At 52.3% G+C, this 17680-nt stretch overlaps 1 protein-coding gene across 1 annotated transcript; it reads left to right on the forward strand.

The window, feature by feature from the left end:
• Positions 1-3106: 3106 nt before the first annotated feature.
• Positions 3107-14871, forward strand: BPIFB6 (BPI fold containing family B member 6). The gene is made up of 15 exons (XM_008140938.3): positions 3107-3206; positions 4394-4493; positions 5545-5649; positions 6112-6261; positions 6418-6481; positions 6988-7048; positions 7847-7938; positions 8732-8908; positions 9686-9739; positions 10106-10282; positions 11014-11081; positions 12774-12819; positions 13615-13678; positions 14097-14173; positions 14839-14871. Exons 1-15 carry the CDS (start codon positions 3107-3109, stop codon positions 14869-14871), a joined length of 1368 nt encoding a protein of 455 aa, XP_008139160.1.
• Positions 14872-17680: the final 2809 nt, after the last annotated feature.

Consider the following 17680-nt stretch of genomic DNA (forward strand, 5'->3'; position numbering starts at 1 on the left):
CAGCCCCAGCTCTGTGGCCAGCTCTCTGTGTGGCATGGAGCCACCCAGCCTTCACTGCCCTTCAGCTCTGGACACAGAGAGGAGCTCCCCAGCCCCTGGCATTTATCACCTGGCTTCTCCTCCAGGAGCTGCCCCACCAGACAAGTAGCTCCTCGTGCCCCTTGTGAGTCTCAGGGGGCGCAGGCCTGATGGTCCAGCCTACCCCTGCCAGGCATTGGCACTTGATGGCCCCTCCTGAAACACCTTCCCCTGCCTTGCAGAGCTGGCTCTGCTCACCCTCATACATCAGCTCCAACAGCCCCGGCTTCAGAGGCCCTTGGCTCCGACGATAACCCCGTTTTTCCCTTCCCACCATCCCCCTGGCTCAATGGCTTCCACCTCCCCAGAAATGACCTGGCTTTGTGGTTGGTGACCTGCAGAGTGCTCACCTCCCCCTGTCGTTGCTAGGAGCCCTCTCAGGACAAGAACCTCAACTGCCTGTTCACTGAAGCAACCCCACAGCCCTGCATAGGCCTGGCACACAGTAGGTGCTCAATACATGTTTGTGGAAGGAATGTAAGAGTACCAACTGTGTGCCCAGCCTTGTGGGAGGCACTGGGTCTAGGGGAGGGAACAGGTGAGCCCTGATACGTGCTCCTGTGACCACTCCATCTCCCCTCCCCCCGCATCCCGCCCCGTCAGCGCCTGCCCTCCTGTAGCCACCTAGGCTTCCCAACCGTCCTCCGTGCTATTTACATTGGAACAGATTAAAGGGTCACGTGAGCATCAGGGCTCCTATTCTTCAGGCCTCTAGATAATTATCTGGGCCTATTAAACCCTTCATTATTCAAGCAGCTAATCAGGCTCCCGAATATAAGGGCTTCCTCTTCCCGGGGTCCAGAAGCAGGGGTCAGTCATCTGCAGGACGTCCCCAGACTCAGCAAGGTAAGGACAGGCCCCGCCTGTGGCTCTCTCCCCAGAGTGCCAGTGCTGTCATTTTACAGGTGAGAACACTGAGGCCCAGAGAAGGGAAGGGACTTGTCTGAGATGGCACAGCAAGCGAGCAAGTGGGTGGCAGGGCCAGGGCTTAGTTCTATGTCCTGATCCTCAGCCAGGGCTCCCCACTTGCCAGGAAGCCACTGGGCCTTGCAATCTTTAGGTTTTGTAGGACGGGCAAGATCAACGTGACAGCAGGTCTGAAGGGTCTCCTGGAGCTCCATCAGAGGCCGAGGGAAGACCAGAGAAGCCCTGCTTTGCATGAGCTCAGAGCTGAGCTGGGGTGACGGGGCAGGGATGTGGGGATGAAGGGGAGGTTTGGTGCATCTAGGAGCATCTGAAAATGTTAAGCAAAGAGTGCTGGTGGGGACAACAGGAAGCACTCATTTGGGGGTAGAATGGATTAGGTATACAGTCAGGTGCAAACTGTGATCCTGAGGATGGGGGCAGTGGGAGGGTGGAGGGCAAGCTTCCTGGTGGGGAAGCAAAGGCTGGAATTCAGACTGAGGGATAAGCAGATTACGGGTGGTGCGGGGAGGGCCTTCGAAGAGGGAGGGACAGCGTAGGCAAAAGCACAAGCACCGTCAGAAACAAAACGCTGACACGGACCTTCTCAGAAACACCTACCCGACCATGTTACCCTAAGCCACTTAGTATTTTAAGAGGGAAGGAATCCTGCCCAGAATGGCCTAACCGCCTGCCATCAGTTCTGGCCTGGAAACAGGGGGGCAGGGGTGGTGTTCAAGTCTCTGGGTTCAGCCTTCCAAACTGGGAGATCTATCTGGGGCTAGAGGAGACCTTCACCAGGCCCCTCCCAGCTCCGTTACCCTGGCACTGAACTTCACTGTCCCTCCGGGCATGATTTTCAAAGAAATTTGACACTGGGCATGCGTATGGCCTGGCACATTCCCATGGCACATATGTGTGTTCATAGGGGTTGAGGAAACACCAAGATTGCTTATTTTCAAACCAAGATAGACATTTAAAAATAAATGGGATGAGAGAGAAACATATACTTTCATTGAGCAGATATTGATTGTAGGCTTGAATGGTCTGACCTGGCTTTTTAAATGCTGGCTGCTTCTAATTCTTTGGTCTCAGCTTAAATATCTCCTCTTCATAGAGTCCTTCTCTGCTCACCTCTACCCCCACCCGCTCGACACACACACACTGTATCCCATTCTATTGCTTCTCTTTAAGATTCAGGAGGAGTAAGACTATCTCTGCCATGTCTACCCTGTAGCCTGGTCTGCCTATCACATTCAATAAATGTGAGTTGAATGAGTGAGTGAATGAATGAATGAGTGTATGAGCTCAAAGTAGGTGCCCCTCTCTGTGTGTGGAGCAGTGGGGCCTGAGCTGCTGTCAGCAGGCCCAGCTGGAGCTCTCCCTCTCTGGGTGACACAGGCCAGGCCCTGTGGCCCCTCCTTGGTTCTTTTCATCCACAGCTCAAACCTGAACCAAACACGTGGCCTCTGGTTTGGAGAATTTGAGGTCTTGGTAAGTAGGAGAAAGGGATTTCTGGGGGTTTGGGGTGGGAAGGGAACTTTGAAGGGTCTGGGTTGGGAAGTCCTCACCCAGGCTCTGAGACCCTGGGTATGTGTCTCAATTTCCTTATTGGTAAAGGGATGTCTCAAGAGGCCTTAAGGGGCTCTGAGCTGAGATGTCTGGAAGTGAGATGGAGCTGGAGGAAGTGGGGGATGCCATTGGCTGTAGTGCCGAGGTGGGGGGAAGGGGGTTCCCTGAGTCAGACCAGGTTGGAATCCCCTTCAAGGCCCCAGCATTGCCTGGAACTGAGCCACATTTGAACTTAGGAAAAACTGCAGCTGAACCTCCAGCAACCTCACAGTGGAGGCTGGTCAGAATGCATCGTGCCCACAGACGAGGAAACTGAAGCTTAGAGAGGGAAGTGACCTGCAGGGGCTGACTCCAGAGGTCCTGTGTTTAATCTGGACACTCTGACCCCTCTGGAAGGCGGTAATGAAGTTTGCTTAACTGGCTAGATTCCCAAGGCTCCCGGACCCTGGAGATCATCCCGGGGGCCGATCTGCTCTGGAGCTCGGGAGGTCTCCAGGGGACACAGGGCCTGGGGGGCTGCACCCAATCCAGGCTCTGTGGCCCAGGTGGAGCCATGTTGCAGATCCTGTGTCTGGCGCTCTGTGGCCTACTGACCCGCACACGAGCCGAGCCCGGGGCGCTGCTGCGGTTGGGCATGGACATCCTGAACCACGGTGAGCTGGTAGGCCCAGGTGGGAGGCTGGGGGTGGGAGGGGCAGGGAGTGGGTAGTAAGTACGCAGTGGTTGCTCATGTTTGCATGGCCTCGAGCGTCCTATGATCCTCATAATACACTTATAAGCAAAATGGGGTGACTTGTCCAAGGTCCCTCCACAAGTTGGAGGCACAGCTGAAAATCCTGTTTCCTTGGAGCCTCTCCTTGGCTCTGGTGGTAGGGGTTGGGGGCCACAAGCAGGCTGTGTGCGTGACAGACATATATAAACCAAATCCCAGGTCAGCCAATAATTTGCTGTGTGATCTCAGGCAATTCACTTACCCTCTGAAGGTAAATGTAAAGAAATGTAAAATAGGGTGGCCCGTCTTTACTGAGCAGGATCAAATAAATATGAAGCTAAAACCACCTGGGGGGACTTGAGTACAAATTTATTTCCTACCTTTGAGCTCTGTGACTTCCAGGAAAATGAAGTCACATCCAGGTGTAAAGGGCTAATGACAGTTCAGTCAGCTCAGCATTTGCCCCCTCTCTGGGAATTAGCCTGTGAACATTCCGGAGGTGTTTCTGGAAGTGTGATTTGGGGTTGGGGCCTCCAGGTCTGGGGAATCAGAATGTCTTGGCGTTAGGCACCGAATCTGCATTTTAACAAAATCCCAGACGAGTTCCAGGTGTGAGAGTGGCTTGGGGTCTGTCATGTCCCTTCCCACCCTCCAGCCATGCTGTGCTTCTCACTCGTCCCTCACCATGCCACCTCCATCCCCACTTCCCCACCTTTGCCCTTGCTGTGCCCTCTGCCTGGAGAGGCCCCCTTTTCCCTTTGCTTCCTGGTGAAAACCCCCAGTCCTCTCTCAAGGACCAACGAACAGGTCACCTCCTCCTGGAGGCCTTCCTCAGGTCTTCTTTTCCTGGCCCAAACCCGCCTGTGGTTGCTCTAGCTGCCTGTGCTTCCTATGACTCCTGCCACTCATGCTGACATTGCCGGCGACTCGGTCTTCTCCAGGAGGCTTGAGGAGGGCATGGCATGACCCATCGCTGGGTCCCTGGGCCCCCAGCTCAGAGTGGGGCACAGTGACTATGCGGCACATAGTGGTGCCCCTTGTAAGTGGCCTGGGCCGAGGACGCCAGAGAAATTGGCCCCGGGCAGGGAAGCTGTGAGGAGCCCAGCTGAGTGTCCCGCCCCTTTCCAGAGGTCCAGAGTGCTATGGACGAGAGTCATATCCTGGAGAAGATGGCAGCGGAGGCGGGCAAGAAACGTCCGGGGGTGAAACCCATCAAGGGCATCACTGAGTGAGTAGGGCAGGGGCTGTGTGTGTGTGTGGTGGGGGGGGGGGGGTGTTGATGGCCAGGGCAGAAGTGGTGAGGAATGCCGTGCCAGGACCTGAGAAGGCAGGTGGGACAGCTAGTGCAGGGTGTGGGGCCTCTTCCCTGCCTTGTTCCTGGCTTGCTCTGTGACCCTGGGCACGTCACGGCTCCTGCCTGAGTCTCAGTCTCCATAGTCATCCACTGAGGACAATTCCTGTGAGCAGGGTCATGGGAGGAGGAAGTGAGGTTGACAATCAGACTCCAATTGCCTGCGTGCAGCAGGAGCTCACTGAAGGTACATGCAATTGAAAGAAAAACCCTCAAATGGCAAAGCTGGAAAGGTATCAACAGCCTTCTAATGACAGGGTCGGTTCCTTTGCAAGTGCCATATAGAGCTGATTGGTAGGGGCTGCCTGGAATGATGTACTGGGAAGGCACTCTCTGGACTGAGCAGGAAATAGGACTGTGATCACTTAGCAATGTCTGCCAAAAGCTCAGGATGGGCAGGTAAAGGTAGACATGCCACATCCCTGTTACCCCAAACCTCAGACTGGTGGTTCTCAACCAGTGTCGGGAGACATGTTTGGCTGTCATGACTTGCTGGGGTGGGGGTAGGGAGGTGCCTCTGAGGCCTCCCATGGGTAGAAGCCAGGGATGCTACTAAACATCCTGCAATGCACAGGACAGCTCCCCACAACACAGAATTATCCTGCCCAAGAGCTCAATAGGGCTGAGGGCGAGAAACCCAGATCCTAGCAAACCTCCCCATTTTGCCAATGGGGAAACCGGGGCTCAGAGAAGGGAACGGTGTAGCCCAAGGTCACACAGTCAGCCAGGTGTCTTTCTGTGTACAAATGGGCTCATGTCCAGCTTTTTGTTTGCTTCACAATGGCCCCACAAGGCAGGCTTATCCCTATGACGTGGGAGAGGGGACTTACCTAAGAACTCCCAAGCAAGGTGGTGGAGGAGTGGACTGAGCAGCTGGCAAGGTCTCACCTGTCCGCTTGTCATTGCTGAGGATGTCTGTCCCTCCCAGTATGAAGGTGAAGGACGTGCAGCTGCCTGTCATCACACTGAGCTTCACACCAGGGGTGGGCATCTTCCAGTGTGTATCCACCGGCATGACCATCACTGGCAAAAGGTGAGCATGGCAGGGGAGGAGAGGAGGTGCCCTCGTCTCAGTCTTACATGCCCATTTATTGAGTACCTACTGTTTACCATCTGGACGCTGTGGTTTAAGATGATGCAAACTTGATTCCTACCTCTGATGGGAACCAGACCTGAGCACAGACGATCACCTATTGAATGATTAACCCAGGACAGAGGAAGCATTGGCAAGATGAAGGGATCAGAAAAAGCTCTTTGGAGATTATGACAGCTGAGCAGGGTTTTGAAGGATGTGTAAGAGTTTACCAAAGCAAGAGGGAAGAGGAAAGACTGGTTTTGTGACGTTGGGCAGGTCCCATCCCCTTTTCTGTCCTGTGTGGGTGGTGCCCCACCTCTTCCCCCTTCCAGAGCTGCGGAGAATGCAGGCAGAGAGGAGATAAGGACAGTGGCCACCGTGGCAGATATGCCCATGATGCCTGCCTACCCTCTCTTCCAGCTTCATGGGTAAGAACATGGAGATCATCATAGTCTTGAACATCACAGCCACCAACCGGATTTTGCAGGACGAGGAGACAGGCCTCCCCCTATTCAAGAGCGAGGGCTGTGAGGTCATCCTGGTCAGCGTGAAGACCAACCTGCCTAGCAAGTGAGGGGGTCTGCAGCTGGGGAGGCAGGCTGGGTTCACATTGCCACCCAGCTCAGCACCCACTTCCTGAGCCATGGCACTTCCTTAGCCATGCCCGTGTTTGTCCTGTGCCTAACTTCCTGCTATTGTGCCCCTGTCCCCATTTTCTGTGACCAGCATGATGCCTAATGTTGTCAACAAGTTCCTGGACAGCACCCTACACAAAGTGCTCCCTGGCCTGGTGAGTGCCCAGAGCAAGCCTCTGCCCCAAGCATGTCAAACTCGCGGCCAGCGGGCCGCATGCCTCCCTTCATCCACGGGAGTGCTTAGACCAGGGCTGGCAGGTGATTTTATCTCAGGTGCTGACCCTGATTGGCTGATAGTGGCTGAGGAGGATTCCGAGGCTGTGGCTGCCTCAGCAGGAGACCGTGCTGTGATCATCTAGTGATGTCTGCCATGAGCACAGGAGAAAGAAAAGAGAGCCTGCACATCACAGCTTGCCAACCCTGCCCTGATTACCAATCACTGGGACATGAGTCCTCACTGATTTTTGCAGGCCGGGGTCAGGAGATCTGGATTCTAGTCCCAGCTCTACCATTGACTTTCCATGTAACTGTGGCCTTGGTTGCCTCTCCAGTCCCTGTTCCACCAGGGCTTTTGGGACGCCCCATGGAGTACCATTCATCTGTGACGCGTGAGGTCCTCCACGCAGGGGCCCTTTTATCCCAGCACCTTCTCTGCTTCCAGATGTGTCCAGCCATTGATGCAGTCCTGGTGTATGTAAACAAGAAATGGGCCAACTTGAGTGGTGAGTGGTCCTAGCCATGCCTTGCTCCCACATGGGGACATCAGGATGGGTGGACTTTGATGCCCCACTTCCCATTCAAGTGCCTGCTCCCAGCCCAGCCTTGGGACTAGAGGAGGAGTGAGGAAATGGTGTCTGTCTATCCCCCGACTGTCCAGATGGGAAGCCTGAGACCCTGAGGGACTCTGGGGTCCTTGCCTCTTAGCTCTCCATCCATTATTCTATCCTTCACCCCAGACTCCAAGGGCAGCAGCCATTGTGGGCTGTCCACACCCTGCAATCTGAATAGCAATCCCCAGGAAAGTGGTGATACCTCTTTCCTTTGCCAAGAGCATCTGCTGCCTCCCTCATCTTGGGATTCACAGGACTCTGCAGTGTCGGGGAGAGGAAAGCCCAACAGCTGGGAATGAAGATGGTGGGTTTATGTGCCCAGCAGTGTGGCCTGGGGCAAGTCACTTCTCTCCTACAAGCCCCAGTTTGCTCATCTGTGAAACAGAGCTGATAATCCTAACCTCACCCTTTTGTGGTGAGAACTGAGCTGTGACAACCCTTGGTGAACTCTCAAGCTCTGTGCCTGCAGAGTGATGGGAGCGGGCATGGTTTTCCAGGTTAGGCCCATTGCCTCCATTCTACAGACGAAATTACTGAGGCCCAGAGATGCTAAATAATTTGCCTTGGGTCACATAGAGGGCCAGGATTCCTGGCACGTAGGTCAGGCCCAGGTGGAAGTTGGCTGATGCTGGCTTCTCTGAGCTGCTTCCGGGTTGGTGCCTCTCTAAATGCAGCCTCCTCTTCACACAGCCCCCATGCCCATAGGCCAGATGGGCACCGTGAAGTATATCCTGACATCCATACCGTCCACCACAGCCAACTACATCCAAGTGGACTTCAGTGTAAGCACCAGGGTCACCAGAGGCCTGGGGCCTCAAGTTCACTGGCCTGAGTGGTGGGGGCTGTCTGGGGCTGTGGTCCTTGCAGACCAGGCTCACCTATGCAAGTATTTCCTGACACTGGGGTCCTTTCCCTCTTTCTGCTCTCAACTTGAACCCTGAGTCCCTTAGCTGATTTCCCCGGACTGCTGACTCCACACTCACACCGTCTCCTAAGGCTGTCTGCTTCTCCCCGTGAGTGGCTCACCCAGTTGTACCCCGCAATTGCACAGACAGGGACACTGAGGCCTGGGAGGAGGCAAGGCTTAGCTAGGGTCCCACCGTAAGTTGGTGGCTGAGGTGGGTCCTCACCCACGTTTCCAGAGCTGCAGGTGACTAGGTGAGATGCATCTTTAAGGAAGGGAAGAAAAACCCCAAGAAGTTATCTCCCTGCAAAGTCTCCTTCCAGCGTGTTTCTTACAGGCCCTGTATTATTTTCCACTTACCCTTTTCTTCTGAGAATGAAACAGAAACTATGTTCTGCATAAATGAGGGCGCAGGCAGTCAAAGTTAGATGAACTGAGGTTACTTAAGTAATCCCAGGAGAAACCGCCAGTGGTTTAGTGACTGACTTCCCTATCCCATCAGCCTCTGTCTACCCACCTGTGCCCTGGGCGGGTTGGGCTCTGACTCTAACAGCCGATGGCTTGCTGACTTAGGGCTGGCTTGAGTGCCCTTAGTTTGGAGAACTGAGACTCACCCTTTGCCACAGTCCCTCATGGCCAAGGCTGACTGTCTCTTTTCTGCTGTCCCACAGCCTGTGGTCCAGCAGCAAGAGGGCAACACCATCCAGCTTGCTGATGACGGGGAGGCCCCAGAGTTCCCCGAAGACTATGATGAAGGCTCTTCACAGCTGCTGCTCTCGGCTGCCTTCCTCACAGCAGAGCTTGCCCTTCTGCAGAAGTCCTTTGATGTGAACATCCAGGATACCATGGTGAGCTGTCCAGTGCCACGCCCCCTGTAATGACAGTCCCTGTCTGATGTGTCCATTCTTAGAATTATCCTGGGGTTGTGGGCAATGCTAGGACGGGGAGATGCCAGAACTGATTTAGGTTTCTATCATTAGTTAACCCCGCCACCCACCATCTCTGTCCATGTAACTACCATCTACTCATCCATCCATCCCCTCTGATCCATCCATTCATCCTCCCATCCATGCACCCACCATCCATCCATGTACCGTCCCATCCATCCTCATGCCCATTAATCCATACATCATCCATTCTTTCATCCACTTATCCATTTATCATACCTTTCCATCATCTTTGCATCCATCCACCCTTCTATTCACTATTCTTTCCATTTTTTCACCTACCCATCCACCTGCTCATCATCTATTATTCATTCTCATATATAAACATTCTTCATCCATGCATCCTCCCATCCATTCACTCACTCCTCTCTTTGTCCATTTTCCCCATTCATCTATCCATCCATTCACACACACCCCCAATTACATCTTCTCATTTCCTTCTATCTGCCTGCCTTTTCACCCAACATTTTCTCAGTATTTCACCATGTACCATGGGTATCAGAATACATAAGCCACAGTCTGGGCTACCTAGGAGCTCATTACCTACTTAATCACAGAGTGACAAGAGTTGTGATGAAGGGACCTTCAGAGGGCACACCTTATTAAGTCAGAGGAGATGGTTGTTAGGATGGGTTAAGGAAGGCTTCAGTAATCCTAAACTTGACTTGCATTTTGTAGGTTGGTGAGCTGCCCCCACAAACCACTAAGACACTGTCTGGCTTCATCCCTGAAGTGAGTGCCCCGACTACCCATGATCACCACGTCCTGCTCTGCCCTGCTCTCCTCTAGTCAAAGGGACAAGAAACTGGGGAGGCAGCTTTTCAATGCTCATCTCCCTTGTCCAGGGTGGAATCATTTGGACGTCTCCATAAAGTACTCTTTGGGTCCGCATGCGTACACTGTACTTTCTATGTCAATATAGAAACAGCCAGATTGTCTGGTTTGTCCCTTTTCTTTCCTGACAGACACACCCCAGCCTTTGCATGTTGTACTTCCTGTGCCCAAGGTGGAATCACCTAGTTCATGGCAGACTCCTGGTTTCAACGGAAGCCATCAGTCTGAGGGCTGGCTCTGAGGGGAGTTTCCTGGTTTCTGTAGGTGGCTCAGGCCTATCCCAAGCCGAAGCCCTTGGTGACTCAGATTAGGATAAACAAGCCCCCCAAGGTCACCATGGAGACAGGCAAGAGCCTGCTGCACCTCCATGGCACCCTGGAGATGTTCGCAGCTCGGCGGCGGCGGGGCAAGGCTCCTGTGTCCCTCTTTCTCCTGGAAGCTGTGAGTGGAATCTCTTCCCTATCTAAGCCTAACCTCTTGGAAGGTGGGATTTTAGTTGATTCCCACGTAACGGACGGAAGGGTTCTTTGTTCATCTCAATGGTGTGGTCTTACCTTCCCAGACTTTGTCACCTGATGTCTGATCCTTGGCTCTGCCATTGAAACTTTGAATGGCTAGAAAGATCAACAAATGGAGGGTCAATAGTATAGTCCTTCCTTTTCCTCTCATCTCCACCCTATGCCTCCCTTCAACATCCACTAACATTTATAAGGGCAGTGAAGGCCTTAACCTGGGGACTGTGGGAGCCTGGAGAGATTCCAAATCCAGTAGAGGAAATCACAAAAGACTTCCCAGAGGAGGTGATATCCAAGCAGGCAGTTGAAAGTTGAGCAGGAACTGGCCCGGAAAGGGGTTGGGCTGGTGATGGAGGGCTCTCCAGGCAGAGGTTACAGGATGTGCAAAGGCCTGGAGAAATTACATGACGTGTGCAGGAATCTACAAACATGCCAGGTATTTTTAAGGGTGCTGTCCTGGGCCAGGTACAGGGAGGGATGAGCCTGGGCTGGGGTCATGGGGAGACTGCTGGGCTCAGTTCCTGAAGATGGGATGGGCAGAGAGGAAGACCACTGCTGTCTTGGCAGTGGTGGTGGTGTTGGGAAAGTGGTAAAACTTCTGGTTTTGCCAGCCCTGATGGGGGCTCACTGCCTTCTCCCTGCTTCCCCTCATGCCAGCACTTCAACCTGAACATTCAGTACTCAGTGCGTGAGAACCGGCTGCACATGACCACCTCTCTGAACAGGTATGCGTCTGCTGCCAACACTGCCATCCTTGGTATTACCAGCACTATTTGTTTCCCTGCTCCAGGGTCTTTCTCTGATCCATCCAGCATGGGCCACACTGTCAGGTCAATCTGGTCACTATTCTTGCTCCAGAACCCTCAATGACTCCCCATTGTCTAAATGATCTTCTCTCAGATCTTAGCTTGGCACTCAAGGCTCTTCTCAAATTCTCTCACCACTGCCATATATATATATATATATATATATATATATATATATATATATATATATTTATAGAGCGAGAGGAAGGGAGAGGGATAGAGAGATAGAAACATCAATGAGACAGGAACATCACCGATCAGCTTCGCCTGCATGCCCCACACTGGGGATCGAGCCCGCAACCCAGGAATGTGCCCTGACTGGGAATCAAACTGGAAACATCTTGGGTTGATGCTCAACCGCTGAGCCACACCGGCCAGGCAATTCCACTAGGGTCTTGACATTGGCTCTGATGGTGAGACCATGTTCCTTTTTTCATTTAATAAGCCTTGGTCCACACTGTCCAAAGGCCATTTATCAGTGCCCAGCTCAAATGATAACTCACCCAGGCAGCTTTGTCTTAGGCAAAGAGCAGCCACATTTTTAGAGCTCTGTCTACGTGTTAGGCACTGGCTACCTAAATTATATTCATTATTCCACTTCAACATTCCAGTTTTACTGTTAGTTGTTCATTCATTTTTGTATTTGCTTTAATCTTTCATCTGACTTGCATTAGGCCAGGATTCTTTCAGTTGCAAGAGAAAATTCCAACTTTAACTGACTTAAGCTCCAAAGGGAATCTCTTGGCTTATGTAATTGAAAATTCTAGAGGTAGACTTGCTTTCCGGAATGGCTAGATCTAGGTAAGCAAATGAAGTCCTCAAGACTCTGTCTCATTCCTCCCTTGGCCCTTGCTGTCCACTTTATTGGCTGAATTCTCAAGCAGTCTCTCCCCAGGTGGTGGCAAAGTGACCCTAACGTCAAGAGAGGCCTCTTGTTCAAGAGTTCTAACAAAATTACCAAGGCTGCTTCTTATTGGTCTACCATGGAGCACATGACCAACCCTAAGCTAATCACCACACTGCTCTGACTGGAATGCTCTGATTAGCCAGGTCTGATTCACATGCTTAGGCTGAATTCAGCCCCACCTGAATGTCTTGGAATAAGAGAAGAAAATGGAGCACCTGTTACTGGAATAGAGAATAGATGCTGGGATGATAAAGCCACCAGATGACCATCGCATGGTCTGTTCTGGTGCCAACATGTATTAGTGCCTATTAGAGATTGTCCAGGGAATGAGCTGGGTGGTGGTGGGGGGCGTCCTAACTCCGTGTCTTTCAAGGATTTGGGACTAATTAGTTGGCTTGCAAATCTCTGCATACGTGGCCTTGGGAAGAAGCAATAGACATGACTTGGGGTCCCTGAGGAAAGAGTCAGGACCAATGAGAGGAAGCAGTGGCTTGAGCTTGTGGGAAACAGAATGGGCTATGATGAAAGGTAGTGAGTGCCCCATCAAAGGTAGCAAGCAAACACAGACTTACAAACACATGATAGGAAGGCATCGAGGAAACCTCTGCATGAGGGTAGGCGGGGTGTTTGAGATCCCCTTTCTCCAGGGCCAGCGGCAGTGGTCTGACTGCCCTCTCCCCACCTTGTTTCTTTCTCCTGCACAGATTACTGAGCCTGTCCCGGGAGACCTCATCAGTTGGTGCCTTCAAGGTAAGTGTCCCAAGTGTTATTGCCTAGTCTGGCAAGACTGGGCTTATTCTCCCTTGGGACTGCAGGGACTGGCCTTGAAATGGAGGCAAGGTAAATAGAGCAGGTCCCTGTGGGATTTGGGGATCCCGACTTGCTATTTGACCTTGGGAAAGTCACTTAGCCTCTCTGAGTCCCTGTTTTCTTTTCTGGGTAGAATCTGGACATCTCTTTAGATTGATTTAAAAAAACAAAACATTGCCATGCATAGCAGCAGCCTGAGCTGACTTGGATGACCCAGATGTTCTTTTTATTAGTCTCTGTAGCCTCAGAGCCCAACACAGAACCTGACCCAATAGGTGCTAAAAATAATAATCCCGACCATAGTTCTTACTGAACACTTACTCTGTGCTTTACCCAAATTCATTGAAGCCATGTGAGTGGGTGCTATTATATTATATTTTCACAGATGGGGAAACTGAGGTACAGGCAGGTAGTGAATGAATGAATGATCAAAATTTTCTGTAGGAGCAGGAATGGGGTCCACAGGCCACCCAGTGTCTCCTGAATTCCCCCATGCCTGGACCATGACCCAAGGCCCACATGTCACCTGAATGGGCCTAAGCAGAGGTGAAAGGCATCAGCCTACAGTGAAACAGGGTCAGGCCCAGTTTTGATGTTAGCTGGACAGATTATTTGCTGTCTCTAATATTCATTCCTGTGGTCCTCAGACCCAGTTGGAGTGAGGGTTGAAAATTTTGTTGAATTGAATTGAACGATGGGATGTGGGTATTTTCTCTCTTCCTTTCTCTCCTGCAGGAGAAGAAACTGACCGGCTTTATCACTGATTTTCTTCGAGAAGCCTTCATCCCGGCTGTCAATGGTGAGAGCTCCAACAGGCGCTGATTTGCTGGTGCCCAGAAGCACTCCGAGCAGGAAAGGATGCCACCTGGTGGTCTCAAAGCCCCGCCACTGGCCCCAGATGGGGGAGGCTAACAGGGAATGGATGATCATTGCTGAATCTTTGAGGTTAATGTAGTCTTAATGTCACCTGTCTATGGACAAAGGCACCTCCCACAATTTTGGACACTTGATTCTTGACCCCACACCATGAGTTCGATCTTAACCCAGACCTGGGATGTGAATACATAGTGATCTGGCCTATGCTCTCTATGCCTGTGCAGCTGGCAGACATCATGAATCAATCACAGCACTATTTCCCACTCCTCTGCTCCAGGCATCCACTCCCTTAATCAACTGCAGAGTAATCAGGCTGAAATGACTCTTACTGTATTTCTCAGATGTGCTCCAGGTTGGACTTCCACTTCCAGACTTTCTGGACATGAATTACAACCTGGCAGAGCTGGACATAGTAGAGGTAAGGAAAGGAACTGGGCAAGGCCATGTCAGTCAACACTTTTGGCCAATGAGTGAGGAGCAAAAGCCTGCCTCTCTCATCTTGGAGGGAGCAGGGCTGAGGAGGGCTGTGGCCATCAATGCTATCTTGCCAATCCCTTGAGCAGTGCCCCCTCTCCCTCTTCAGAACCTGGCCCCTCTTGGCCAGGGAGTCCCTAGAAGGAAACGTGAATTCTGCCACTCTCTTTCCCTGCCTTCTCAGGCAAATTACCTCACCTTTCTCTACGCCTCGATTTTTCTGTGCTGAAAATGGGGATGATAATATGGGTACTTGCCCCCGAGAACCGTTGTGATGATTCATTGAGATAATTCATCTAAAGGTATACAGTAAGCACTCAATAAATATTAGCTTTTCACTCCATGCCAAGCATTGCACATAGAGCATTCAACGTGCATTTCGCGCATTCTGTCTCTCCAATCTGGGAGGAAGGGGTGCTTGTCTGCACTTGACCATTGAGAAAAATGGAAGCTTAGAGAGGTGAAGGGTCATAGGGCGGGTCTCATTCATCCTCTGCTCTCAAACGCTGGCTTCCATTTCCTGGCCACGGCTTGGTCTATCCCATTCTGCACCGGGGTGGCCCCATCATTGCTCCACCCATCTACACCTGGCCCTTTATCTCCTGCCAGAACGCCCTGGTGATGGACTTGAATCTGGACTGACCAGGACAGGATTCAGCCGCCAATGCCCACACACCACCATAGGCTGTGCGCCGTGGAGGAGCCCCTGATCGGAGCCTGGCCCCCTATCACCACTGGCTGCTTCCTTTAACAAGGAGTGAAGCGGGCAGTCCTGGGCTGGGGCCTTGGCAATAAACAGGAGGAAGGCCATTAAAAACATCTAATGTCTTGACCTCATTATTTGTAGCAAATCGACGTGTGGCTTTTCTTCCCCTTTGGTGGGTTTTGGGGTCTAAGAGCAGCTTGGGGTCTGAGGGAAGCTGGTCACAGTCTTGGGGCAGGCCTGAGCATATATTGAATACCTGCTGAATGTCATGCCCAGGGTTTTACTTGTACCATCTCATTTAATACACAATAACCGGATATGAAGAGAGCAACATCGCTATCCCCACTTTACAGATGAGGAAACTAAGGCACAATGAGGTCAACTCCCTTGCCCAAGGTTACACAGTCTAGCAAGTGGCAAAGCTCTCCCCACCCACCTTGGTTGCCCCCAAATCTTGGTAACTTGAGGATGGCTCTGTTCAGAGGGAGCCAATGACACAGCAGGCTCCTAGGCGTCCTGCCTACGTCACCTCCTTTAATCCTCACAGAACAGTTGAGAGAGATGAGAACTGTCCTCATTTCACAGATGCAGAGACTAAGGCTCAGAGAAGTGGAACAATTGGCCCAAGTCTGGAGACAGAGCTGGGGATTGGAATTCTGGAGCCAGCCTGCCTCTGTCCAAATCCTGGCTCTCCCTCCTCACTGCTGTGTGCCCTGGGCAAGTTCACTTCACTCTGAGCCTCCGTCTCCTCACCGGTAAAATGGGAATAATGATAGTACTGACTTCAGCAGGGTTTCTTGAGGATTAAATTAATTAAATAATGAAAAGGGCTTAGCACAGGGCCTGGCACAAAGTACGTGCTCAAAAACTGTTAGCCACAGGCAAGTGTTTGAGGCCAAGAGGGATGTGAACAGGTATGTCTGTGCTGGAGTGTGTGTGTGTGTGGGCGGGGGGCGGGGGGGGGGGGCGGGGAACGCAGCTGTGCCAGACCGGTGCCAGAATGTGCAGTTTTGAGCAGCTGTCAGTATAAATGGCCTATGGATCCGGGCGGCCGGGGGCATCTGTGCAGATGCAGGTGTCCAGCTGTGGAGGTTTGTCCGTGAAAAGACATGGTGTCCGTCCATGTCTGCGTGCGCCTGCGTCCCATGGTCACTTGTATGTCGACTATGTTCAGGGTGTTTCCACATCTCACAAATGCCATTCATGTGAGGATCAGCTCCCGATATTGGTCACATCTGCCCCATCTCCTCTCTGGGATTGACACTGGTACTGGTCTTTAAATGGACTCCTTTTACAAGTAAATGAATGTATGTTTACACATAATACAGTTAAATATACATTTTAAAATAAATGTATTCTAAATGGACCCTGAAACTCAGTGTCATTTGCTAGGATGTAAAAAAAATAAAAAAAAAAAAAATCCATAGCTTTGAAAAAGAAATGTGCACGGGCCTCCTAGGATCACTTGGCGCTCCAGGGCTGGAAATCACTGGAGTGGGATGTCTGTGTGTTGGTGTGTGCATTTGTCAAAATATCTCCCTGTGGGGGTGAGTCTCTGTATGTGGGGAGTCTGGGTGGGTCTGGGGGAAGGAGTTGGTGTTGGGCACACACAGGTGAGTGACTTCCTTGCAGAGCCACAGTTTGCCCATCTGCAAAATGGGCTTATATTAAAGGTGCCCACCTCACCTGACCAGCTGGCTGTGAGAATAGGCATCCTGGAAATGGACTTTAGAGCATCAAGGGAGGGTGCCAAGGGAGCCAGAGATCAGCAAGATCCCCCGGAGGCCTTCCTGGGGGTACCTGAGCTGAGAGTGGGCTGGGGAGGGAGAAGGGTGGGTGGTGACGGGTGTGGACACAGACGCCAGGGATGTCTTGGGGGGTGTGGTATGGCAGAGGCCTCGTCAGGGGGCCAGTGCTCCTGGACCTCACGAGGTCCTGGCAGGTCTGCCCTGTCACAGCCTGGCCCAGGCCCACGCCGCAGAGGGAGGAGGGCCCTTCCTCCCCTCTGGCCAGATGCCAGGGCCATCCCCTTGTCCCTCACCGTCAGCCCTAATCCCTTAATTATCACTTTCCTGATTCTGGGACAATGGCAGCCTTGAGACAGGTCTGGCAGGTAACAGACGCCTGGGTAATCCATGAGTGGCTGATGCCTGACATGGGACATGTGAGAGACACCCCCCTCACTCCCCATTTCACCCTTAGATGTCCATACAGCGCACTCCTGGCCACCTAAAGCCTCCCCACAACCTCCCAGGCTCAGTGCACAGACGGGGAAACCAAGGCACAAAGCTGTGAGAGTCCGGCGGCCTGGCTTCTCAGCAGGAGCACCTTGTGGCCTTGGCCAAACCACAGTTGCTCTCTGAACCTGTTCTCCCATCTGTAAAATGGGAGAGGGGTTGGATGCTCTGGCCTCCAATCTGCTTTCAGCATCCTTTGAGTGTCAGTCACAAATTTACCCTGGGCAGAACACGGGGGCTAGCTAGGCTGGCAAGGGGAGCCCTGCCCTGTGACCTCACCCCTGGGGGGGCAGGGATGGAAGTTCTGTGCCCATGGGCACTGGTCACCTTCAAGATTCTCCCACCTTAGATGAGGAAGTGGCAGCTTTGAGAGATGAAGTGACCAGCCCCCCAGGGCACAGGCACCTGTGGAGCTGGGACTTGGACCCTGTCTGCCTGAGTTCAAGTCTCCTCCTTGCTCCGTCACATCACACTCAGCAGCGAATGCATCCTCCTCCTTTAAAGAAAC

The sequence above is a fragment of the Eptesicus fuscus genome, chromosome 12, assembly GCF_027574615.1.
Source record: "Eptesicus fuscus isolate TK198812 chromosome 12, DD_ASM_mEF_20220401, whole genome shotgun sequence".
In the NCBI taxonomy this organism is placed as follows: domain Eukaryota; kingdom Metazoa; phylum Chordata; class Mammalia; order Chiroptera; family Vespertilionidae; genus Eptesicus; species Eptesicus fuscus.

Bases quoted from the DNA above. Each gene is read 5' to 3' on its own strand.
- BPIFB6 (XM_008140938.3), top strand. From the start codon at position 3,107: ATGTTGCAGATCCTGTGTCTGGCGCTCTGTGGCCTACTGACCCGCACA. The intron at 3,207-4,393 runs GTGAGCTGGTAG...GCCCCTTTCCAG, and splicing joins CATGGACATCCTGAACCACG to AGGTCCAGAGTGCTATGGAC. The intron at 13,679-14,096 runs GTGAGAGCTCCA...TGTATTTCTCAG, and splicing joins CTTCATCCCGGCTGTCAATG to ATGTGCTCCAGGTTGGACTT.